A 27,690-nucleotide genomic window follows, 5' to 3' on the forward strand; every position below is an offset into this window, starting at 1 on the left:
GCTGTGGACGAAATTGTAATATGTACCTCCACTCCGAGATAGTGATCATTATTTCGGGGAATAACGTTGCATTTAGGAGTTGTTGGAGGAGCATGAAAATAGACGATGACGTTGCAACAAGAAGTTGTCCGTTAAAATATGTTTTTAATGTGGGGAAATAAATCAGAATATGGTCGAGAGTTGCGGAATTTTTATTCCATCGCATTAACGGATGAATCTTGATTTAGGGTTTAAAGTGACTCAACATTGTCACATTTAGAAACGTTGCATATTTAGGCACACTGACCTCATATTTTAAACATTTTTAAGACATAGTACAAGAAGTATAAATTCAAAATAATATTTTACAATTTTTGAAGATAAATTTAACATTTACTATTTTTTTTCCTCTGACATTGTAAATTTTATTTTGATTCCATTTAGTAAAAATATTCCTTATCTAAAAGTTAAAACTTTCTCATTTCGTCTTTAATAATCTTCCATAATTTCTTCTTCTATTTCAGAAAGCACTTTAAAGTTTTTTTTATAATTTTCTATATGGTTCAAAGGATGGTATGACATTGTGATTTAAAACATCGTGGACATTCTTAGCTAGGTTTAAAGAAAAACATTTCCCAATACTTCTTAATCAGTAGCAATTATTACTTGGTCTTTTATAATAAGCAATTGCTAAAACTTTAAGTACATTTAACTGAATTTAAAGTAAATAAAAAAATTAAGATACAATTGACAAAATTAAGAAAACATGTCTTAAATTTGTTTTTTAATATTAAAAATACGGAATTAAATAAAAAGAATATGTTCGTCAATTACAATAGAAAATACATTGTAAATATTAAACTAATAAATTAACTTAACTAGCATAAATATATATGGAAACGCTAATCGAATTAATTTTTAATAAAGAACTCGATACATTTCTTTGAAGCTAAAAAGGAAAAAAATTCGCAAAGGGAAAACAAAATATTGAGCAATTTTGTATATAATGAAACAGTTGATTTAAAGAAAAGCTTTTTTAAAAATGTTTAGGTAAGAGTAAATAATCTAATTTACTGCTATTAATCTATGTAATCTATTTTTACCTCAAAAGTTTAAGGAGCAACAAATCTGACATTCCTTAATTTTAAGGAGTAATATTTGTTGTAAAATTACTGAATCACAGTAATAAAATAATTATTACTGTAAAATATGCGGTATAAAATTTTAAGACAGAATTGAATTTTGCAATAAAATTAATTTACGGATATAATCGCTCTCTTTACCGTAAATTAATCCGGAATTTTTTACAATATATTCAGTCAAAATTAGTTCCTTTTAAATAAATTAAAAAAGGGAATTAATAGGCTATAATTTTATTTTCTTAATTGAAAAAGAAAATAAGATTTCGTTGTAAGAAGAAATGGAGGGAACATGACCATATCTAATGAATGAAATTTCCTTCGCAAACAGATCCCTCAATTTCTTTCACTAGAAAAATAAGCCTTTTGGAGCACTGTAAAACTGAAACAAACACTTTTCTTCAAAATGATATATTTTAAGGCCATGTTTTAAATTATTCGAAAACCTAAATGCGCAACAGCCGAGCATTACTAATCGGAAAGTATTGAACAAATAATATAAAAAAAAAGCGAAAATAGAAAACTCTGACTGCTGACAAATGTAATCGGTGACAGCTAATCGAAATCGAAAGCGTCACAGCCATCGCGAGAAAAAGAGTGTTGCTATCGGATTGGTATAAAGGGATATACGCAGGAGGGGTAACCTTAAGTTTTTAACTTTAAAAAGCAAGATTTATGTAAAACTCAGTTCTCATTCCTTATCATTACCTTTCCAAGAGTTAGTTAATCATTTCATTTGTTGCTTATGATATAAAAGGAAAGATAATGACATTGCCTTAAACGTAAATTTAATTGTAACGTAACTTAACGTTTCTGTTTTCCAAACATAAGGAAATGCATTTTGATGATTACAAATAATTATGATTACAACTCATTTTTTATTACATTTAACTGTCTCATACAATCACGATTAATTGCAAATGATTACTTCTAAACTGTTACAAATTTATGATTTTGATTTTAATTATGAAAAATCAATGATAAGTAATATGTGTATGAATCAAAATTCATTTGTACCTTATTAATATATTTATTTGCTTTTTTGGAAGGAAAAGATGTTTTAATAGCAAATATAAGTTAGAATACATTAATAAATGACCATTAGCTTAAAAAATAAATAAATAGCAAAGCCTTTTGTAAAGCATATTCTTCACGTTATGAATTTACATTAACAAAAATTTTTATTAGGCTTTAAAATATACCTTTTATACGTAAATATTATTCCTTAGAAGTGAATAAGGCAATTAAGTGTATTCTAAGAAAGTCTTTTAGAAAATAAAAGGAACTACAAATCTTAATGTATAAAGATATTTTCCACGTAAGCAAATTGAAATTTGCATGCAAATAAAGGAAAATTGAATTTATTTTGAAAGAAAAAAATATATACTAAACATTGTTATCTTAATTATGTGCATAATAAATCACAGAAGTGTATATTTTTTTCAATTATTTTCAAAACACAAAGTATTTGATATAAAATAAAACTCATCTTTTCATGCGATGATCTTTTCATTCAAATCATTCCCAAAGCAAATGTTTACACAAGACTTTATTAATTTCCATGGTAAACAAAAAGTTTAATAAGGAGAACTTATTTAAATAGATTACCTTTAAGTCTTTATTTATTTTCAGATTTTTGATGCGTAAATAAAAACCATTGCAAAAAATTGGAAGCAGATGATCTGGTACATAATTACAAGAGAGTTGTTTTTTTAGAAGTAGATTTAAATAAAATAATAGATGCAACTGATTGTTGTACAACAGATCTCCCAAGTTAAAATCTTACGCCCAACGAAGCATTGCATAAATCTTTATACATTGTACTGGTATATATTACATTGCATTTAACAACATAATCAAATATTTATTTAGAATGCATTTTATCTTCTCAAAGTTTATTTTAATTGCTATATCGTCCAAATAAGTGTCGCAAAATAAATACACTTTTATAAGATATGAAATAGTTTTTAAGGTTTTTTTGTAAATATATATATATATATCTATCTATATATATAAAAATCTCTTGTCACAGTTTTAGTGGTTAAACTCCTCCTAAACGGCTGGATCGATTTTGATGAAATTTTATATGTATATTCAGTAGGTATGAGAATAGGTTTATAACTAATTTTTTTTCCATTTTTTGGACAGATTTAACGTATATTTTAAATATATCTTTATTTAATCATATTCCAATCCAAACTAGACATAGAAACCTGATAAATCAAAAAGTAATATTCACGCACGTTGCAACAATTCACTTTAAACTCTAATACTTATGCTCGCCCTTAAAAGAAGAGCATCAAATATATTTGCAAGTATGTGAATAAAGGCAGTGATATGGCAGTATTTCGAGTTGAAAATACCAATGTGACCGCTTTTCCAGTGAATAACAACGACGAAATAACGCTCTACCAAATTGGCCGGTACATCAGCTCCAGTGAAGCTGTTTGTCGCAACTTTGGATTCCCTATTCATGATCCTACCGTTAGTCATTTAGCCGTCCATCTTGAAAACGGTCAGCGCGTATATTTCACGAACGAGACAGCGATTGACAGAGCTATAAATCCACCAAGAACTACACTCACCGAATTTTTTTGAATTGTGTAATCGTGCGGATGCGTTTGATGCCTTTGCACAGACATTACTCTGTTCAGAAGTACCACACTATTTCACATGGGCTCAAACAAAAAGAAATGGACTTCCCGCAAGCAAGGCACACCGATGAAGGCCGTTGTCCCGGTTTATTCAAATCAAACGCCTTGGGGAGAGCATTTACAGTCAATCCAAGGCAGACTTAGTGCTTTTATCTTCGAATGTTGTTGGTTAATGTCACCGGCTCATTGTCATTTCAAGATATACGTAAAGTCGATGGACATCAGCATCCAACGTATAAAGATGCATGGCTTGCACTCGGCTTGCTGGAAGACGACAACCAGGTAGAATTTTATTTCTTTATTTCAATTAGTAGCAAAATGTATGCTTTCTATATATTCCTTGCATTTATAAACTTAATTTATTATCTTTTTGATCCACTACTATTTTTAAAAAAATTAAGCATATATATTAATATGTAATACTATTGTAGAAGTACGCATAAGCTTGATTTAAATACAGCGAATATTTCTGTCTAAAATTATAATTTAAATTCCGCTTAACTACCGCAGGGTAAAATCATCCTCAAAAGGATTAAAAGTTGGCAGGTTTGCAATAAGCAGTATCTCACTTCTCACGCAGTTTTCGGAAAAATTTCGGCCATTATTATTGTTTGTACATCGAACGCCGTTGTGACGTTTACAATTATCATTTCCGTGTAATTATTATTAATTTGCAGTGCTGTAAATATTAATAATAATTATTAATATTAAGAGTATTTCTACTGTATTATTCTGAAGGAAAAATATTGTGAAAGGTAGGTTAAGTAATAAAAGATAAATAAACACATTACTACTATGCTGTTTTTCATCATACGTTTACAAATATCATTTTACTATTTAAGTGTTATTCTCAAGTAAATTTTTATTAATTTATTAATCTGCAGAGCTGTCATTATTCATTCCTATTTTATAAATAATTGATACAATTATTGATTTTAAGAGTAATTCTGCTCTGTTATTTCAAGAGAGAAATATCATGAAAAGTATGTTAAATTAAAAAAGTGTGTGTGTACTTATGTATATGCGTTAGAAGTTATACTTTTTTGGCGTATGGAAAAAAATTTAAAATAATAAAAATGCTGTAATGATCAAATATAAATATTAAAATCAATCAAAAATGTATTATTTAAGTAAAAATATATATTTTTAATTAATTTCATTCTATGGCTAACTTTATCCTGTCGTTTTCTGCGCGCGCAGCTCACAAAGTTTACTCTCATCCAAACGCTCCAAAAGAATTATAACTTAAATAAAATATAAATAAATACATAATACTTTTTTTCATCATTAAGTAATTTAATTTTTTTTAACAGCAAACAATGCCAAAACGACGTAGAGGGGCTTCTTTGGGCCGTAAAACATGTCAAGCTACATTCATGCAGAATGCAAGAGCCGAAAGAAACGCAGAACAAATCCAGCAAGACAATACTGATGCACGTGAGAGCATGGCACGATTGCATCAAGTAGAATCAGAAGATGCACGAGCTGACCGAAATGAAGAAAGAAGATTGGAACAAAGACGATCGCGCCGACTCACATTTAACAGACTAAGAGTAAATGAACAACAACGCCAACAGGCACATCGATCTTTTAACTCTCAGTCTTTCCTGCGCCTAGCATTCGAGTATGAGCCTAATGTTGAATATTATGCTCATTCAAAAGTCATAATTGGTGCTATGGACAAGGAATGCCTGCATTGCAATGCTTTTAAGTTCAAAAATGAGCCTGCCGGGATGTGTTGCTCATCAGGAAAGGTACAACTACATGTAATTGATACACCACCTGAACCATTAAAGGGTTTACTGTTTGGCACGAATCCAGATTCAAATGTGTTCCTGAAATCAATTCGGACATTCAATTCCTGTTTCCAAATGACGTCATTCGGAGCAACAGAAATAGTTAAAAATAATACGGTATATGGTCAACAATTCAATTCAACATTTAAAGTCAAAGGTCAAATTTATCACAAAGTGGGCTCATTGCTGCCAATGCCAAACGAAGCGCATAAATTTTTGCAAATCTATTTCATGGGCGGCAAAGATGCGCGCGTAGACGCACGTTGTGAATACAATCACCTCAATTCATTTTTTGCCAAACGCATCGTTGGTGTGCTGGACGCTCTATTGAATGAGCACAATGAATTATTGAAAATATTCAAATCACACTTGCCTAAATTACAAAGTGATCATCACGCTATTGTCATCAGCCCTGATAAAACACCTGTTGGAGAGCATATTCGTAGATTCAATGCACCTGTTGTTGACGACGTTGCTGGAATCATGGTTGGCGATCGAACAACTGCACGACAAATCGTGATTCGTAGAAGAAATAATAATCTCCAGTTCATTGCTGAAACATACCGCTCATATGGCGCTCTCCAATATCCGCTAATTTTTTGGAAGGGACATGAAGGATATTGCGTAAATATTAAACAACGTGATCCCGCAACAGGTACTTCATTCATTGTGGACTTGAACATAACTCATTTAACAAAGAACTTAATTAATTTCAATTTATCAAACTAAACTAATGTTAATTAATTTCAATTATATTTATTAATGATTTATAATTATTCATGAATTATTTATAATTGTATTTTTATTATTTATTTATAATTATATTTTTATTATTTATTTATAATTATATTTATTAGTATATATTATTACAGGAGCCGAAACAAACAAGAATGTTAGTGCGAAGGATTATTATGCGTATCAGTTGATGAATAGACGCGGTCAGGACAACATCATTCTACGATATCGTGAGCTTTGTCAACAATTCATGGTCGACATGTACGTGAAGATAGAGAGTGAACGACTACGATACTTGCGATATAATCAACAACAGCTGCGTGCTGAAGAATACATTCACTTGCGAGACGCTATTGTCAGCAGCGCCGATGCCGCCGAAATTGGTAACTCGGTCATTCTACCATCATCGTATATAGGCAGTCCACGTCATATGCAAGAATATATCCAGGATGCTCTGGCTTACGTGCGCGAGTACGGACGACCGTGTTTGTTTATCACGTTCACGTGTAATCCTAAATGGCCAGAGATTACATCATTGCTTTTTCCCGGCCAAAATGCAATACATCGTCATGACATTACAGCACGTGTATTCAGACAAAAGTTAAAGTCTTTAATAAGTTTCATTACGAAATTACAAGTATTTGGTCCTACACGTTGCTGGATGTATTCGGTTGAATGGCAAAAGAGGGGATTACCTCATGCGCACATTTTAATTTGGTTAATCAACAAAATACGTCCTGAAGAAATCGATAGTGTAATTTCTGCGGAAATTCCAAATCCGTCTACTGATCAATTGCTGTTTGATATTGTTACAGTTAACATGATTCATGGCCCATGCGGCAATTTTAATCGTTTATCGCCGTGTATGGCAAATGGAAAATGTACCAAAGGGTTTCCTAAAAATTTCACTAACGATACGATCACAAATGTTGACGGATATCCAATATATCGTCGAAGAAATTCCGATAATGGCGGACAATCGTTTATTAAAAATATCAGCAACATCGACATTGACATTGACAATCGTTGGGTGGTGCCTTATTCACCTCTACTGAGCAAAACATTCCAAGCTCATATTAATGTAGAGTTTTGTAGTTCAGTGAAGAGCATCAAATATATTTGCAAGTATGTGAATAAAGGCAGTGATATGGCAGTATTTCGAGTTGAAAATACCAATGTGACTGCGCCTCCAGTGAATAACAACGATGAAATAACGCTGTACCAAATTGGCCGGTACATCAGCTCCAATGAAGCAGTTTGGCGTATCTTTGGTTTCCCAATTCATGAACGGGATCCAACCGTTATTCATTTAGCCGTCCATCTTGAAAACGGTCAGCGCGTATATTTCACGAACGAGACAGCGATTGACAGAGCTATAAATCCACCAAAAACTACACTCACCGAATTTTTTGAATTGTGTAATCGTGCTGATGCTTTTGGTGCTTTTGCACGGACATTACTTTACTCAGAAGTACCACACTATTTCATATGGTCTCAAACAAAAAAATGGATATCCCGCAAGCAAGGCACAACGGTTGAAGCATGTCCCGGTTTATTCAAATCAAACGCCTTGGGGAGAGTATTTACAGTCAATCCAAGGCAGACTGAGTGCTTCGGTATTGGCATAACGGCACGCGATTGGTCATAAAAAAATTAATGAACAACGTTATCGAAGTCATTATTTTAAATGGAAAATTCCGGGGTGAAAGTGTATTACTTCCACGAATCCCTATTATACCCACAGATGTGCCAATTCAATTTAAAGGCATTCAATTCCCCATTAGATTGGCATTTGCACTGACTATTAATAAATCTCAAGGCCAAACAATGTCTGTTTGTGGCTTAGATTTGAGCACACCATGTTTTTCACACGGACAATTATACGTGGCATGCTCTCGAGTGGGTAAACCATCCAGTTTATTTGTGTTAGCAAATAGACGGAATGACAAAAAATATTGTACACTCCATTGCACTAAGAGATTAATATTGTTTACTAATATTTTCAGAATTAGTTGTATATATAATTTATAAAAAAAAGTTACAATAAATTTAAAAAATTATTATTTGGTGTGTTGTTATTTTCACCTTCCGTCATCGTTCACAGCGCTCCATGCCACTGCCACTCACATACCACATACGCACACACTTACAATAAATAAGATATATTTTCATACTCTAGAAATAAATCATATGGCAAAACAACGTTTGCCGGGTCAGCTAGTATATATAAAAATCTCTTGTCACAGTTTTAGTGGTTAAACTCCTCCTAAACGGCTCGACCGATTTTGGCGAAATTTTATACGTATATTCAGTAGGTCTGAGAATAGGTTTATAACTAATTTTTTTTTCATTTTTTGGACAAATTTAACGTATATTTTAAATATATCTTTATTTAATCTTATTCGGATCCAAAAGAGACATAGAGACATGATAAATCAAAAGTAATATTCACGCACGTTGCAACAAGTCATATTAAACTTTAATACTTATGCTCGCCTTTAAAAGAATAGCATCAAACATATTTGCAAGTATGTGAATGAAGGCAGTGATATGGCAGTATTTCGAGTCGAAAATACTGCTCTTCCAGTGAATAACAACGACGAAATAACACTGTACCAAATTGGCCGGTACATCAGCTCCAATGAAGCTGTTTGGCGTAACTTTGGATTCCCAATTCATGATCCAACCGTTAGTCATTTAGCCGCCCATCTTGAAAACGGTCAGAGCGTATATTTCACGAACGAGACTGCGATTGACCGAGCTAGAAATCCACCAAAAACTACACTAACCGAATTTTTTTGAATTGTGTAATCGTGCAGATGCTTTTGGTGCCTTTGCACGGACATTACTCTACTCAGAAATACCACACTATTTCACATGGGCTCGAACGAAAAAATGGACACCCTGCAAGCAAGGCACACCCGTTGATGCATGTCCAGGTTTATTCAAATCAAACACCGTAGGGGAGAGTATTTACAGTCAATCCAAGGCAGACTGAGTGCTTTTATTTTCGACTGTTGTTGGCTAATGTCACCGGCTCATTGTCATTTCAAGATATACGTAAAGTCGATGGACATCAGCATCCAAAGTATAAAGATGCATGCCTTGCACTCGGCTTGATGGAAGACGACAACCCGTGGAAATGTATGCTTGCTGAAGCAGCACTGAACTGTACTGCAAAGCAAATTCGTCTACTATTTGCTATAGTATTAACTACATGTTTCCCGGCCCGTATAGGAACGTTATGGGATAATCACAAAGATTCGATGACTGATGACATACGGTATCAACATCGCACACGTTGCAACGATCTAACGATAGCATTTAGTGATGCTATGTGCAATGAAGCACTGATTGCTATTGAGGATCTCTGCATTATTATTGCGAACTTGCAACTCAGTCATTTCGGTATGCCTTCGCCAAATCGAAGTGCATCTGATTTATTAACCACTGACATGAATCGTGAACTTCAATACAATACGATAGAAATGGCAGCGATTGTTACTCGCAATGCTCCACTAATGAATGAGGAACAAAGGAACATTTATGACCGCATTATGCTCGCAGTTTTGGCAGGACAAGGTGGATTTCTTTTTGGATGCACTAGGTGGAACTGGCAAAACATTTATTATTTCGTTAATTCTCGCTGAAATGCGATCAAATAATGGCCTCACGTTGGCCGTTGCATCATCTGGCATTGCGGCAACTTTATTGGATGGAGGCAGAACAGCTCAGTCAGTATTTAAGCTGCCACTAAATATTCAAAACAACCTAGATGCAGTGTGCAACATAAAAAAAGCAATCGTCTATGGCCACAGTGTTGAAACACTGTAAAATTATCACCTGGGATGAATGCACTATGGCGCACAAACATTCGCTTTAAGCGTTGAACAGAACATTGAAAGATATAAAAAACAATGACAAATTATTTGGCGGCACCCTGTTAGTCCTTTCAGGTGATTTCAGACAAACACTTCCATTAGATTGGCATTTGCAATGACAAGGCCAAACAATGTCTGTTTTTGTCTTAGATTTGAGCACACCATGTTTTTCATACGGTGTGCTCAAATCTAAGCATTCATACGTGGATAATAAGCATTCATACGTGGCATGCTCTCGAGTGGGCAAACCATCCAATTTATTTGTGTTAGCTTAAGATGGAAAGACAAAAAATATTGTACACTCCATTGCACTAAGAGATTAATATTGTTGACTAATACTTTCAGAATTCGTTGTATATATAATTTATAAAAAAAAGTTACAATAAATTAAAAAAACTATTATTTGGTGTGCTGTTATTTTCACATTTTGTCACCGTTCACAGCGCTCCATGCCTCTTCCACTCATATACCACATACGCACACACTTACTATAAATAAGATGTATATTCATACTCTAGAAATAATTCATATGGCAAAACAACGTTTGCCGGGTCAGCTAGTATATATATATATATATATATATACTTGAGTCCATAAATTAAGGATGATTCAGAAATAGAATTTTAAAGTAAGAACTTCATCTGCAGAGTTATGACACGTATTTTCAAGAATGATATTTGAATTGCTGGAGGCCACCGGATGACGCCTATAGTAAGTCAAAATGAAGAGAGAGAGTAAAAGAGGGGTGCATAAGGAATTTTGGCAAATTAGTAAAATTGCTTACAAGCGTACTGTAAGCAGCTCAGTATCATAACCGAATAATTATAATACAGACGACCCATCTGAAGAATATTTTACGTTATATAATTATCAGCCGTCTGGAATATGGGCCAATTCAGAGGAAGTATCCGAATATGTCATCTCTGGGCTTTGAAAACAAATCCAAGGGGATAGAAATTTCTATACACATTACTGTACAGGTTGCCAACAAGTTACAATGAAGGTCGGTATTTGGTAGTAACTGCCGAGAGAATAGGGGAAGCTCAATGTTCAACCTGTCTCATCAGCTATCTGCAACCACATGTACCCGAGTTTCAAAGTAGAGAAATGTTTGGGAAATATTGTTCTATATGCTCGCAGGCTTAACATTGCAACGGCAACTTATTGTCGCCAGCGATTAACCTAAAGTAGAGAAAATGCAATATGGACATCGTCGCATCGAATTTGTGTTATCGACAAGTCCAGGTCTTTTCCAGTAGAACTTTTGCAGCAGCGAATTGAGCGTCTGATCCATGTCGAACTATCATACGATGAACGCCAGGTACCTGTTACCAACAAGACAACATTATTGAAAGACACTGTTACGGTGGTGTAGGATTGCTCACTTGAAGTAGAATTGTACTTTCGTCCGGAACAGGTTTGTATGTTCAAGTCGGACCAACATCTACATTGTTTATTATGGGCGTAGTGCCATGTGCTCAGAATTTGTGTTTATGGATTCAAACGCCCGTCCTCACCGAGTAAATATCCTATACAAATCCCTTCAATCTGAGGATATCACCCGCATGGAATGGCCAACATTCTCATGAATCCATAAGAGCATGTGTGGGACATGCTTTGCCGACGATATGCAGCTCGTCAACCCCTTCCTACTTGTATATCAGAGTTTCGGAGAGCATTGCTAGACGAGTGAAGTAATATTCCCTAATATTATCTCAATATTTTACTCCTCATCATGCCTAGGCATTGTACGGACTATATTTCATCGCATGGGCGAAAAACAATGTATTAACCATCATACCAACCACGTAATATTAAGTTCTTGTACGTAGATAAAGAAAATATTTTTTATATTAACTATAGATAGCAAAAAGCGTAGTTCTTATGCTTGGTATTATGCATGCACCATCTATTTAGTTCTTTATCTTTTGCTTAATAAATGAAAGTAATCATGAATAATTGACATTTGTTTCGTTTCTTAACCTTTAATGGCCCCGGATATGGCCTTATCCTTAATTTATGGACATGAGTGTATTTTAATTTCAGCTTAAAAGCAATATTTGTTTTACTCTAAGGACTCAAATGCGATTTTTTTATAATATATAGTGTGTAATATATAGAGAATAGAGAGCAAAATTCTCTATATATTAAGCTCTCTCTGTATAGTAATATATAGAGAGGGTGTAGTATATAGAGAAATTAGGATTAGGCCCCGAGCAAGTGTAAATTTGTTCAAAAGTTCTGGATTTAGATTTCTGTGATGGCGAGTTTAGGTAGGGTATAAAAAATATACTATTATTTAATGGTGAACTAATAGATTAAATTTGATATTTAAACCAAATTTTCAACTATATTTCGTATTCTACCGTGTAAATTTTTTTAATATGAAGAAAAAACTGTAAAATTACCGTAATGTAAGGTACAATGGCATTTTTAGTAAAAAATAAAGATTATGTTTAATAAAACCAAAATATACGGTATTTAAACCATTCAATTGGTGAATTTTCCGTTCATCCGGTAATGGTTCATCGGGAATTCTGGTTTTCCAAATTATAGTTCTTAAATAGTAAAATGTGCCGACCAGGTGGCTGAGTGGTTAGCGTGTCTGACTGCGGAGACATTGGCCGCGGGTTCGAATCCTGCTCAGGGCATGGATGTTTCTTTCTCGCTCTTTCTGTGTTCTATGTCTTTTCTCCCTTCTGTGAATGTGACGTCCCCTATAAACGGGTTTGTGGTTGTGCGACGTGGGCGACGCTGCTCCGCCACAGGTGCCCACTGGGTAACGAGAGAAAGTAGCAGTTCTGGCATTCCTACGGCCAATGAGACAATCCCCAAGTGCCCGCCATTAAAAAAATAGTAAAATGTACAAGACGGAGAAGTAAATTTAAAGTAAATTGTTTTTATGCGATGATCTGAGATAAATTGATAAAATTATCCCATTTTACCACATTTTACAAATGTCATCACATGTTAAAAAATCATACTTTATTGCAAAGTTTACCAAAACATTTCGATTAAATTTACTGAGCTTTTTTGGTGTTTTCACTTTTTGGTGTTTGATACTATGGTAGTTTTTATTAGATTCTTTTTCTCATACTTTTTAATAGAAGTGAAAATATTTCTCGTAAAATAATACTTTGCATGTCTCTCTTGGTAAAACATCAGCATCTTTAAGGGCATTCATGCATTTAGAGATTTAAAATTATTTCTGAATTCAGAAAATCTCTTTTCGAATATCTTGCCGCCTTAATAAATTTTGAAGAAACATAAATTGTAAACAATTTCACGTTTCACTTATTTTCATAAAACACTCATGGGTACAATTTATTAAAAAAAAAAACTCAATGGAAATTCTTTATCAAAATAAAAAGCTGGGGTTTAGAAACTCCTATTTCTTCATACAAATTTGCTAAAAATAATTCCAATTTCCGTAGACGTATAACCAGCTTACTCAATGATACCGCGTTTGCTGTTTTGTATTGTGTTCATAATGTCATTCAAATTTGCTGCTACCATATAACGATTCTAAATTGAACTATATTACTTATCTTCTTATAATGGATTACACAATAATACTGTTAAACAAAAATTATATTTAATTTAACATCTTAAAAAGATTGAATTGCATACGCTATTTATTATGGTTCAAGGTACCGATATTATGGTTCAACATCAAAACTGACTTTAGTAGTACTGAAGTTGGTACAGTGGATTAAGGGTCATATTGTCTGTAGTTAAAAAAATTTTATTTATATTTTACGAAAAAATTTATTTTCAGAAAAAAATATTTATTCATTTTAATTTATAATCTTTATTTTAGCTTTCGAAAATACATAATAATTTCTGCCTTGTCAACAGGAATGAAAACGCATAAACAATATTTCTTTTTATTCTTAATAAAACATGTAAAATATTTCGACATCACTGCAAAACGCTCCCTCAAACATTATTTTATTCCATGTGATATGGGTGTATGTCCGAAATATGTAATTGTATCAAAAGTGCAACGGGTGTACAGGTTTCATGACATTGTTTGTTTTATATTAACATTAGAGAGGGTACAGATAATAATCACTCTATGTTGAGACACTAAAAATATACTCAAAATATTTTAAACTGAGAAACCCTTGTTACAAGCCTCGAGCAAAATTTTACACAATCATCCATTTTTTCAATATACCTTTTGTTTTTCTTCCTTCAGTTTATTTCTCCAAAATATGCACTAAGTAGCGTAAACTCTCGTATGAATATAATCTGTAATTCTAGTATAATTTAGCACAAATAGAAGTTCTTAAACTTCTGTCATCAAAGTAACATGCTTTAGAAACAATCACCGAGTGTGAAATTGGAGTTCCAAAATTTAAATTTTAATTCCAATATTTAAGCTTACATTTTGTAATCCAATAATATTCTAATTTGTTTTCGTAATACATGAATTCACGATGTACATGTACACTGTAAAAATTCCAGATCAAATTACGATAAAAAGTACCGACACTCAGAGTGCCGGTACTTTTTAGCACGAAATTCATTTTTATAGGAACATATTACGGCAAAAAATCTGATATACCGTAATTTTTACTGTAGAAATTAAACTCAAATCACTGAATCACTTGAATTGAATAAATATTACTGTAAAAATTACGGTATAATACGGATTTTAAGGTAAAATTGATTTTTTTAATAATGAACCCATAGTACTGGTACATTATACCGCAATTTTATTTAGTAAAATTATTCAATTTTTTTTAAAGATACCATTAATAAATATTTTTACTGTGTTCAAACATTAAACCAGTCACTGTGGCACACACCAAGTGTATCATTTTAGTCTGTCCAAAACTTCAGATTCAAAAGTTCTTTCTATTGCATCGAATCACATTTCAGAAATACATTCGGCGGTAACATACATATATTTAAAGAACATTAATGAATTTTAGCTTTTTCTTCCACCAAGATTTGATTCGTTAGCTTTATAAACAATGCATGAATGAGCACGTCTTAATGATGTTATTTGCAATTAATAATGAAATCAAATTTCCCATAAGCGAATTTTCTTATTATCTTTTCAGAAGAACTTAAGTATAATTACGTGAAGTAAATCCTATGTATATTTAACAATATCATTAATTACAGAGCTTTCCGATTTCTAGAATTTAGCCAGTCGAAAGCCTTTGTAAGTAGTGAAGCGCCTCTAAATAAATCTATACACCAGCTTAATTTATTGTTCTGTACTCTCTCGTCTACAGTAAATATCAAAGTTAAATAGAAAAGGAAATTATCCATTAGGAGTTTATTATTCATTACTTCTATAATATTGAATGAGGCAGAGTTAGGTACTTATATAGCTATTCACATCAGGAAAGTCTATCAGTTAGAGAACGACGTCTATTCTCGAGAATAATAGTGAACTCATTAATGAATGGCTATTGATTTTAACGATGCATTTATGTTGATCGTTGTAGAATGAAGTGATTAAAATAGTGAATGTAAATAGTGGCTTTCAGTCTGCTTAAACCATTGTAATGTAAGAATTTCCAAATGAGTTTTAAACCCTGTAAGTTGAATCAAGTAGGCTAAATTTTCTTAGAAATAAAATCTTAAGAATATAAAAAAATCTTAACTGTTCCTTTTTTCAGTTAATGTTTCATTTTTATATTTTTAGAATCCATAAATATTCATCGTAAATATCGATTGTTGATGATTAAAATTCAAAGTAAGAGATATACAAAGTCAGATCTAATTATCTTAATTTCACAAATTTTCTTAGCAAGTGGTATTAAAACTACACTGGTTATCATAAATTAAGGAAAAATCACAAAAATAGCGATAACTCTTTCAAAAGTAAGCCAAACCGTGCAAAATTTGCATATGTTGTCCACTAAGAGTAGCTGAGTAAAATTGCAATATGCAAATTAGTGGCGCTGCACTCGGCTTACGTCATCTGCCTGGAGCATAAAAGTCCAAGTTTGAGAGAAAGCACACAAATTTTACTGTGATTGCGACATTGAAAATCTGAGATAGCCAATTCGTAATAATGACCTCTAGGCATCATTTGCCTGAAGAACTACGATGGAGAGCCATCGGGAGACTAGAGGCAGGGCAGAGTCAATCAGAAGTGGCCAGATGGCTAAATGTGAGTCCATCTGTGGTTCATAGACTTTGGAGGCAATTTCAAACCACAGATTCGGCATCTAGGAGGTTCAGTCAAGGACGGCCAACTGTTACGACCAGTGCCGATGACCGATATTTGACATTAAGTGCACGCAGGAATAGAACCGCTACTCCGACACATCTTAGATCCTCTCTTGCTGCAGCCACCGGAAGGTTGGTGTCAACGTCAACTGTGCGCAGAAGGCTCCACGAAGGTGGTCTGTATGCGAGACGACCAGCCATTTGCGTGCCGCTCACATCACGCCATAGGAGAGACCGTTTGCAGTGGGCCCGACAACATGTCCACTGGACGTCAGATCAATGGAGGCCTGTTCTCTTTACGGATGAGTCCAGGTTTAGTCTAGAAAGTGACAGTAGACGTTATTTGATATGGAGAGAACCTGGGACCCGTTATCATCCATCAAACATCCGTGAAAGAGATGCATACGGAAGAGGCAGTGTCTGTGTTTGGGGAGGCATATCCTTAGGAGGGCGCACATACCTCCATGTCTTTCCAAGGGGAACCGTGAATGCTCAGGTTTATCGAGACAACATCCTTGATGCTTATGTGCGCCCATATGCCGGGGCAATTGGTGATTGCTTCCTGTTACAGGACGATAATGCAAGACCACACAGAGCTCGCATTGTTGATGATTATCTTCAACAGGAAACAATTACTCGCATGGAGTGGCCAGCTCGATCCCCGGACTTGAATCCTATCGAGCACGTTTGGGATGCTCTAGGGAGGCGTGTATCTGCCATCAATCCGCCCCCTCAGACCCTTGCCACGCTTGCAACTGCTTTACAAGAGCAATGGCTCTCACTTCCTATTGAACTGATAGACCGCATAATTGAAAGCATCACACATCGCTGTTTGTGCTGTATTGCTTCTAGAGGCAATCATATTCCATATTAAAGGTACTTTTTCTATTGCAAACCGATACTTCCAATTTGTTTATTTTATACATGTGCTAATTTCTATACTACTATTAATGTCTGATAATTTCTTTTTATGTTGTTTAATACCTTACTATGTGTTGTATATTGTGGGTAAGTTTCATAAAATTCCATGTGTAATTTCTTGAGTTATCGCGATTTTTGTGAATTTTCCTTAATTTATGATAACCAGTGTATATTGTGTGGGAAAAAGTAGGTAAGGATTATTAAAAAGGATTATTAATGCTATATTATTTAGGAAAAAGTAGGGTAATATCGGGTAGCTAATATTCGAAGGCCTGATGGAGCTATGCCCAGAAATTTTCGGATTTAACAAAGATGTTCATTGTTCAGTTGTGAACAATATATCATTTTCGAAAATTCATAACTATACTGCTTTATTTTATAAATATTTCTTTCTTTCTAGAAATAGTCCAACCACTTGATTTTGCCTTACTAGTTGAGAAAAAACGGGAAGACATGTTAACTCTATGGGAAAAAATTTAGAAATACTAGAATTTCAGCCAAAAAGTAAAAGGCATATCCATTTTATATGATGATTTAAGAAAAGTATGCATGTAATTTTCATGCATGTAGTCTAAGCTGTGCTCAAGGGGGAGGGAGAGCGAGAGAGGGATATTATCCTGGCTCTGGGATCTCTGCGGGCCCGACCAAAATAGTTTATAAAAATATATTAGTTAATAATTAGTTTTTTTTAAAAAGGAAATTACAGAGAAATTTTTAATATCTGCCTAAAAACCATAATTCCGTATGATTGGTCCTCAAATTTCTTCAAAATATGAAAATAATTTGCAGAAATTTGTGCTTTTAAGAAGGGACCCGCAATAAAATTTGTCCCGGGGCACATAAAACCTTTGCTCAGACTTGGATGTAGTTATCTTCTTCCTTTGTTGCACTGCAGCTTTCGTGGACCTAGCATAAACACACATCAAGGGGGTGCCTTCTTACTCTGAGAGCAGAGGTTATAGAAACGAAATAGAATCGTGATATTTGATTAGATTCTTAGTGTTTGTTAGGGTATGAACCTTTTGTAAACGCATTCTGAACTGAAAATACCTTTTATAACTGTAATCATCACTAACTAAAGATAGCTTAGAAATAAGAAAACATTAGAGGGTTGACATAATAAAACAAACTTACCTACTAAAATGCCACGACTTAATCAACAACATACACGCCAATATTGTAGGTCCTTATTCTAAACCATCAGTAAAGTGTAATTCAGAGTTTATCTGCATGAAATCAGACCTAATTTCGCTAAACTTGAGGTACCCGGTCTAAATCAAACGTTCATAAAAATAAAATAATAACTCGTACTGAAAAATATCAAAATACATTTTGCAGTATTAATTAGATAATGACACAACGTTTGCGAAAAATACACAATGAAAAGCAGTTTAATTATTATGTACGAAAGAAAATAATTGAAATATGCTATGTTCTGTTTGTACGTATTTTACTCCATTTTCTCTATGCGTATCAAATTATTTTCAAACATTTATAATCTGATGATTTGCACATTTTTATGCATTAAAGTTTAACCAGATCAGCATATAATCCTCATACGTTAAATATCAATGACTCATCTTAAATGCGCAAGGCCTTTAAAAAAAGCGTATTGACGTCTGGTACTCAGACACATTTTTTAGTTCATCACTCTCCAAGCGTAGAATTTAAAATTCTCTTAATTCTCATACAGTTTAATTCCTAGAAAGCAAATATTTTAAAGTTTGCTCCCGTTTTCTAAACAAAAAAATAAGTATGGATATGAATTACTTGAATGCATAAAATTCCAAAAAATTTAAAACACCGTGGTTTAGTTAAAAAATAATACATTAGTTTTAAACTGAAATAATTTATATTTTTACATTAGAAATTTAAATATTATTTTGAATCAGTATCTTAATCATGTCAATCTTCTTAAATTAAGCATTATGACTTTTAACTTGAAAATTAAACGTTTATTTACACTGAAAAAGGTAAAGTTTCTTGAAAAAAGCTTTCATTTTATAGCCTAATGGCTTTAGAAGTCTCGTTAAAAAAAAATTTCAACCCACTCGTCTTAACCCAGGCCTACATTCTTCGATAGCAAATAAAGGTTTGTTAATTCACTTTTGTTCTGGAAAGCAAAGATCTCGAAAGTTTGCTTTTCGAAATTTATTTTAGTGACGTTGATGGGAACCCATCCACATAGAGTACCATCAACGTGGCCATTACGAAACCAAGCATGCTCTATATATAGAGAAAATAAAAGTAAACATTTAACATCACATTCGTCTGTAAAAGCTATCCTTTGGGGTTAAACTGGTAGCATATCACGCTTCTCAAAAGACAGCATCACCTTGCTTCATGCGCCTTGAAATAGTTATAACCATGCTTGACGTTAGATGGTTGCAATTTTTCTTAAGAGATCAATAAATGCATTTTTGTTATTATTTTTAATTTAGTTAAACTTTAAACTCCTGCAAATAATTCATGTTGCCAGTTTCTTGCGTCTAAGTCTTTTTAAAGTATCTTTCTGGTGTTGTGGAGGTTACAGATCTTAGAGCCAAGTTTGTGTTTTCTTTTCACTAGCATTGCTTATAATCCATCATCTAGCGACATACTTTGTCGTTATGGTGGCCCGGGACAGATCAAAAAAATCTAAGGTGTTATCGTTTTTCGATCGGCTGTAAACTCAACGACATAGCCAGTCCATGACTCCACACCTGAGCCCCGCAAAGGACATCTATTGGAGCAGATGATACATCCAGGTCACCAGCAAAGTTTAACTTTCCCCAATCACAAGTCTTCTAATCGTCAAGTCAAACACCACATTAGGAGACTATACCACTATACCATCAAGAATTCTTCCCAGTGGATCAATTTCTCGAACAAAACTACTGTCAACAAAACTGACAATTTCTGGAACAAAACTATGTGTTAACAAGTGTTTCCTCATTTAAAAGAAAATTGTACCTTATACTGTCGTCAATTTAAGTGTCAACAATGATATCTTAAAATTTAAATATAGGAAAAAATACAGACTCACTTAACCAGTTTATGAGTTGATAAATACATTAAACTGAAAGAAATTGCAAAAATTATTTTTTTTTAAATGATTAAAATCTTTGAAAATCTTGCTATCATATTTTTTAATTTTCTTATCTTTTCTTCCAATATCTTGACCTCAGATATAATTAAAATTATTCAACGTAAACACATATTTTGCTTCAAGTAATCTTATAACTAATAAATATTACAAAACAAAAAAACTGTGTTTCTAAGTCAACTAAATATTTTTTTTTAAATTTCCTCATTATTTTGATCTTAGAAATAATTACAAGTAAGCAAAATATTCAGTTTATTCATTCAATTTAGTGTTCAGCATAACACTCATAATATATAACACTCATGATATATTTTAATATAAATATGAATGATAATATATTTTAATTTTTGAAATAATTATTAGTGAAGAATTATAGTTACATTAATGTTTTTAAGAGCTGACTTCGTCTAATTTGAGTAACAATGGATAATAAATTAGCAATGTTGAAGATTTATTGCACTTGTAAAAATGATTTTTAACATCACAACTGATCAGAATCCTTCCATTTACTTCACGCATCACGTTCGAGATATAATCCCAGTTTGTCGAAATATATGTGTCTTTCCTCAAATAAACTCGCAATTCCATCAAAACCATATCGACGATGACGTGATGGTATTGTTTTCGACTGAGTGAGTCCTTTAGGGGATGTTTGTGACCGCTGGCTATCAGATGATCGACCGAAGTTCCTTGCCTTTGAGTCACGTGACACTGCCATGAAGGAGGTAAAAGCGATGATGCATGATATTCTAGTTTCTTGATTTTGAGTACAAAGAGATGTTCGCTTTGAACTATGAACAGGTCTTGAAACAATGTTTTCCTTTGATATAAGAATACCATTAGTCATATTTTATGTCATAGAGAAACAAACATATACAATAAAATGTACATATCAGAATAGAAAAAAGTACCGCCAATAATAACGATTCTTGAGATTTAGGACTTCAAAGTAAACTTTTAAAAAAATTACCATGTACATTCCAAATCGTTTTTAAATAAGGTATTTAAAACTCATGTGATGTTTTTACAATAGTTTGTTCAAGGTAACATCATATGTTTATAAAAGTCTGTAAATGCTCATTTATAGATACAATCGATCTAAAGATATTGTGTTGGTTGTAAACGTACATGTTTCTAATTACAATCAACACTAAAACAAGTATCTCATAGAACAAACTCTTTTACTATCAAAAGTGTACACAAAGAATATATATAAAACAAATATGTTGCCAACAAAAGAATAATGCAAGAAATAATATAATAAATAATCACCGCATCTGCGCTCACGCATTTGCGTCTGGTAATCACTGCATCTGCGTTCACGCACTTGCGTCTGGAACATCCTCCCCACCCTGATCAACCTCAAGAGGAATGATCAGTTGAGCAGGTCGGGAGATTTCTACTAGATGCTGCAGGTTGTGAAGGTATGGTTGTAAGTCTTTTACCGGTAAGAAAATGGGATGGTGTTAATGATTCTTCAGGATCATCATTTCCTTGTTCATAAACTAACGGTCGACTATTTAATGCGGCTTCAACACCAACTAATGCTGTAGAAAGACCTTCTTCATCTAACAAGGTTCGACCTAGGGATTTTCGCAAACATCTTTTTGTTAGTCCGATCAAACGTTCCCACCATCCTCCCCACCAAGCCGCTCGTGCAACAATAAATTTCCACTTAATTCCCGTCTGGGCATAATATTGCTGAACTTTTGACGATGTTAAGTTGTCCCATAAAATGGATAGCTCTTTATTAGCGGCGTGGAAGGTAGTGGCGTTGTCAGTGTATATTGTATGAGGAACTCCTCTTCTGCCTACAAATCTTTTTAAGGCCATGAGAAATTTGTCAGTAGTGAGGTCAGAGACTAGTTCAATATGTACAGCACGAGTAGTTGAGCAAGTGAAAAGTGCGATATAGGCTGTATTTAAAGGTTTCAAGTTACGAACATAAAGTGGGCCAGCGAAGTCTATGCCAATAGTAGTAAATGGAAGGCAAGGTGTAATTCTGTCCCTTGGTAAAGGAGCTTCGATTTGTTGACTTCTAGATCCCTGTGAGAGTTTACAAGGTAGACATTTGTAGAGCACTCGTTTAATGGCTTCACGTCCTCGTATTATCCAGAAGCTGGAACGAATCTCTGAAAGTACTATTTGAACACCTAAATGATGAAGCTTCACGTGTGTGTAGTGTATGAAAAGATGTACAAAAGGATGAGATCCATCAAGAAGCAAAGGGTGTTTTTGCTCCTTTTTGAGCGATGCGAACTGTAATCTACCTCCTAATCGTATGAGATTTTCTTGAAGAAATGGGTTGAAACGGCTAATTTTTGAAGATTTTGGCAAAGGTGAATTATTTTGTAAAGCGTGAAGCTCTGCTGGAAAGCATTGCTTTTGCATTGTAAGAATCCAATAGTTTTTTGCTGTGTTAACCTCATCACATGTGAGGTCAATAGAAATGTGTTGCTTGGATCGACAGTTATACAAGAAACGAAATATCCATGCTGTAACTCTAAGAAGTTTCATATATGAACTGAAGCGCGATATATCAATAAGAGGTTGGTAAGGAGTTATCAATAAAGATTGAGAAGCTGGTTTACGTAGTTCAGCATGAATATCTGGATTAGCGTAACTCAGTTGTTTTGAAGGCCAAAACTCTGATGATTGTGTTAGCCAGGTAGGTCCTAGCCACCAAAGATCCAATGATTTAAGCTCTGTTGGTGCAACACCACGAGACAAGTGGTCGGCAGGATTTTCATTGCCGGGGCAATGCCGCCATTGTGTTGGATTTGTGTAATTGAGAATTTCGTTCGTTCGGTTACAGACAAAAGTTTTCCAACGATTTGGATCACCTTGTATCCAATTTAAGGCAACTGTTGAGTCACTCCAAAGTGTCGCTGTGTTCCTATCCAGTTTAGTTTCTGTACAAAAATAGTGGAGTAATCGAGCACCCAATAATGCGGCTAACAGCTCTAAGCGGGGAAGTGTTATTCTTTTCAGAGGAGAAAGTCTATTACGACTGCAAACCATTCGAACATGAAATTTAGTATCTTCTGTGAATCGTACATATAACACTGTTCCGTAAGCACGCTCCGAAGCATCGCAGAAAACGTGAATGGTAACATCAGCAGAAGATATTCCAATCCATCTGGGGATTCGAATGTTGTTTAAATGTGGTAAGTCTATAATCCATTTTGAAAACCTTGATGCGATAGACGGGGGTAAAAGTTCGTCCCATTCAATACCGCATAGCCATGTATCTTGAAAGAGAATTTTTCCTATTACAGTAGATGGTGAGAAAATTCCCAAGGGATCAAAAATCTTTGAGATTGTTTTCAGAAGTAAGCGTTTAGTGATCGGTTCCTTAAATAAATCGTGGTCATGCTCCTTAATATTTTGATGAAACGAATCTTCTTCTGTATCCCAATGAACACCTAAGACTTGAGTCTTACTTTTAAACTTTATTTTTTCTTTCTTCCATTCGTTTTTCAAAACTTGTGAGTTGGTACTCCATTTTGCTAAGGGAAGGCTTATAAGACTCGTGAGTTCTCGCATTTCGTGAAATAGGGTCTTCGCTTCGATTTCTGAATCAACTCCCACGACGAAATCATCCATGAAAATATTGCCTTTTAGATGTTTACCTGCTGTGGGATAAATGTTGGAGTACATGCAGCATAATTCGTCAAGTGTAGCTGAAAGAAGGAATGGGCTGCTGGTTAATCCAAAGGGTAAACGTGTAAATTGATAGATCACAATTTCATTCTCTAGCTGCAAATGCCCATCATCATTTTTCCTAGTTTTGAACCATAGAAACTTAGTAGCACATCTGTCTTTTTCCCACAAAGTTAATTGTAAGAAAGCCTGACTTCCATCACTAATAATTGCTTGTTTGTGAAGACGAAATCGCAACAAAGCGGCTAAAATTTCTGGAAGTAAGTTGGGACCTTGTTCTAGAGCATCGTTTAATGATGGATGGCCTGGTGTGTGAGAAGAGGCGTCGAACACTATTCGTCCCTTAATTTCTGCGTTCTTCTCTTTAATGACTACATGATGGGGTATGTAATAGCTTTTTTCTTCTTTATCATGATTTTCCGGTGCTATTTCAACTTGCCTTTTGTCTATGTAATCTTCCATGAGTGTAACATACATTTCCTTTAAGCTGGGATCTGTTTGGAGTTTCTTGCGCAATGTATTGAAGCGTTTTGATGCTACGTGATAGTTATTTGAAGAAAGAGTAACGTCTTTCTTCCAAGGTAATCTAACAACACGACGATTTTCTGGGACTTCATAAGAACTGCAAAAGTCTTCCAATATTTCAGAATTGCGAATGGACATTTCTTTGTCTTGCATGGCTTTAATACCTAAAGTATCTAAGTCCCAGAATTTCCTAACTTGATCATCCAAAATATATGGTGATGTGATGCTGATATTATGAACTGACGATAAAGAAGCGACAGATGTATGAGATCTGGATCCAGACAAAATCCAGCCAAAGACTGATGGAATGAGCACAATTGTTTCCGAAAGTCTGAAAGGAATTTCAGAATTCACCACCGTCCAGTAAAAATCTGCACCAATCAAAACTTCTATAGGCATCTCTTGCATGTTGTCATTCGGGTCAGCAAGCCTAAATTTTTTCTTGTAAGCCGTAGAAGCAATCTCTAATGGAACTGATGGATGAACTGCATATCTATTAGGACTTTCAAATGCATGTAGATAAATTTCTGACTGATTCCAAATACTTGATAGTTTAAATCTTACTTTTCGTCTCGATTGAGCCTGATTTGATGATGATTCGAATGCATGAATTTCAAGTGAATCAGAGCTAATAACATCTAATTTTAGGTAGTCTACAAGATGTGAATGAATGAAACTGGTTTGACTTCCACAATCTAAAATGCATCTTGTAAGCTTAGTAATGCCAGTTGGGCCAGTTATATATACTCGAGCAGTCTGTAAGTGAGTAAAATTAGGTGTACGAGTATCGATGTTATTTGTAGAAATAGATTGGCTAGGTTGATTTGAACTGTTGTTTCTACAAATAGAGACATGGTGCTTCCTTTTGCATCTTATGCAGAACGCTTTATCTTTGCGAAGGCAATTTTTTATACTATGGCCACGATTAGTGCACAGGAAGCATCTACCAGAGGTTTTTAATTTTTGGATTCGAGTATCAATATCAGTTATATTCGTACAATCTTGCGGCCAGTGACCGTTAATTTCACAGAAGGGGCAAAATGGAGATGGTTTTTTAGTCTGGTTGACCTTTTTAGAATTCACATGCAAAGCTGCTGTAGATGTCTTAAATGTGTAATCAAAGTTTTGCTCACCTCGAATTTTTAGTGTTGTGAGAGCACCTTCTACTTCTTCAGATAAATATTGCACTAGTTTATTCATATCACCTTCAGATATTTTCTCTCTTTTTGCGTAAATGATCCATCGGCGACAAATATCATCCGGAAAGGCACGTAAAATTTTTGGAGCCAAAACTCGCCCGTAAGCGTTGATATCCTCTCCTAAAGCCATTAAAGCGTTTAGTCTTTTGTTGCATTCTATAAATACTTCATTCAATGCAATAGGAGTGGGATTACGTATTGGCGAAATATTTTCCAAAAAGTCTAAATGAGCTTGAATTATTCTGTTTTTGTCGCCATATCGGTTTTGAAGAAGAGCTTTTGTAGTTTCATATGTGCTGGCACTAACACTGATTCCGTCGACTAAACGTCTAGGTTCATCTGCTAAATATCCTCTCAAAAACACATGTTTATCAATTAATGATAGACTATTATTATCGTCAAAAGAAGATTTAAATTTTTCCCAGAAGCACTGCCATTGTTCAATATTACCTCGAAAAGTATCCAGTTTAATAGTAGGAAGTTTCACTGTGTGAGATTGAGAAACGGGTAATTGCATAAAGGGTACTTGTGTAACAGGTATTTGAGAAACGGTTACTTCTGGCGATTGTAAAGTATTATATTCAAAATTAGTTCTACTACCAAATTTTTTTGCTTTAAAGATAGCGAGCTCGGCATTATCCACGTATTCTTCACATTGAATAATATCATTGTCATAATCATCATCTGTTAATAAACTATGAATGTCGTTATCCAATTTCTTCATTTCTAACAAGCAATCGGAAAGCCGATGACTAATATATTCGACATTTTCATTTAAAGTGTCAGAGGTTGCAGAAAGATCGGAATTTAATTGAGTAATAAATCGAGTAACATTACCTCGCACTGTTCTTCTTTTTCTTTTCAAAAGTGCCAGACTATCGCCAAGTTCTTTATCGTTTGGTTTCTCCATCATTGAGCAATACTGATGTTTGACGTTTCGTTAGTTTTTAAAAGAGTGGCTGCGTAAATTATTCATCTGATTCGTATTTAATTTTAAACCGAGTTGTTTCGGCACCAAAATGTGTTGGTTGTAAACGTAAATGTTTCTAATTACAATCAACACTAAAACAAGTATCTCATAGAACAAACTCTTTTACTATCAAAAGTGTACACAAAGAATATATATAAAACAAATATGTTGCCAACAAAAGAATAATGCAAGAAATAATATAATAAATAATCACCGCATCTGCGCTCACGCATTTGCGTCTGGTAATCACTGCATCTGCGTTCACGCACTTGCGTCTGGAACAGATATTCATTTTGAACTCAATTTTAAAGCCTTCCTGAAATGTTTAAAATATTTTAGAAGACCCCAGGAATTTTTTATGTTCTAACAAAGAAAAACATTCATAAGGCAGTGGTAATCCATTGGTTAGAAAACGTACTCCGGTCCGGAGAGCGGGGGATCGATCCTTGACTACGAACCAGCGAGTGCATGCGATGTATACACTTGTAAAATCTGTGAAATCTGTGAATCGTGTGAATCCTTCACTTTCATATCTATGTCAAGATTGAGGAGGTGACCTCAAGAATGAGATCCCCTCTGCAGAGTATCAAAATTGTGATGATCATATCTTCGGTAATCGCCAGGAATGTTTCCTAAACCGTCGCCAATAGCCCACAATGCAACTCTAGTGCTATGTTAATGAAGTATTTACTTACTTACCAATAATTTCAGAAATTATATTTCAAGTAAAATATTTTCGAAACTATAAGATTTATTCTAGGAAAATTTTAAATCCAGTATAATAATTTAAAGTTAATATTATCGGAAAATATAATAACCATTTAAAGTATGTATAAAATTAATTGTTTACTTGAGTAATTATAGAATTATTTTGAAATCTCGTATATCATTTATGTAAGTATATTAAAATGCATTGAATCTTTTTCGAAGTCTTTGAAGACATATATA

At 34.0% G+C, this 27,690-nt stretch overlaps 1 protein-coding gene across 1 annotated transcript; it reads right to left on the minus strand.

Annotated features, from left to right (window-relative positions):
- Positions 1–21,747: 21,747 nt before the first annotated feature.
- LOC147813808 (uncharacterized) lies at positions 21,748–26,682 on the minus strand. Its single transcript, XM_087160114.1, has 2 exons — positions 26,373–26,682; positions 21,748–26,330 (listed from the first exon to the last, which is right to left on the minus strand). The coding sequence occupies exons 1-2, from the start codon at positions 26,680–26,682 to the stop codon at positions 21,748–21,750; spliced, it is 4,893 nt and encodes a 1,630-aa protein (XP_087016240.1).
- Positions 26,683–27,690: the final 1,008 nt, after the last annotated feature.

Source organism: Parasteatoda tepidariorum, chromosome 3 (genome assembly GCF_982258835.1).
Source record: "Parasteatoda tepidariorum strain Cologne lab strain chromosome 3, Ptep-v5.0, whole genome shotgun sequence".
Lineage (NCBI taxonomy): Eukaryota > Metazoa > Arthropoda > Arachnida > Araneae > Theridiidae > Parasteatoda > Parasteatoda tepidariorum.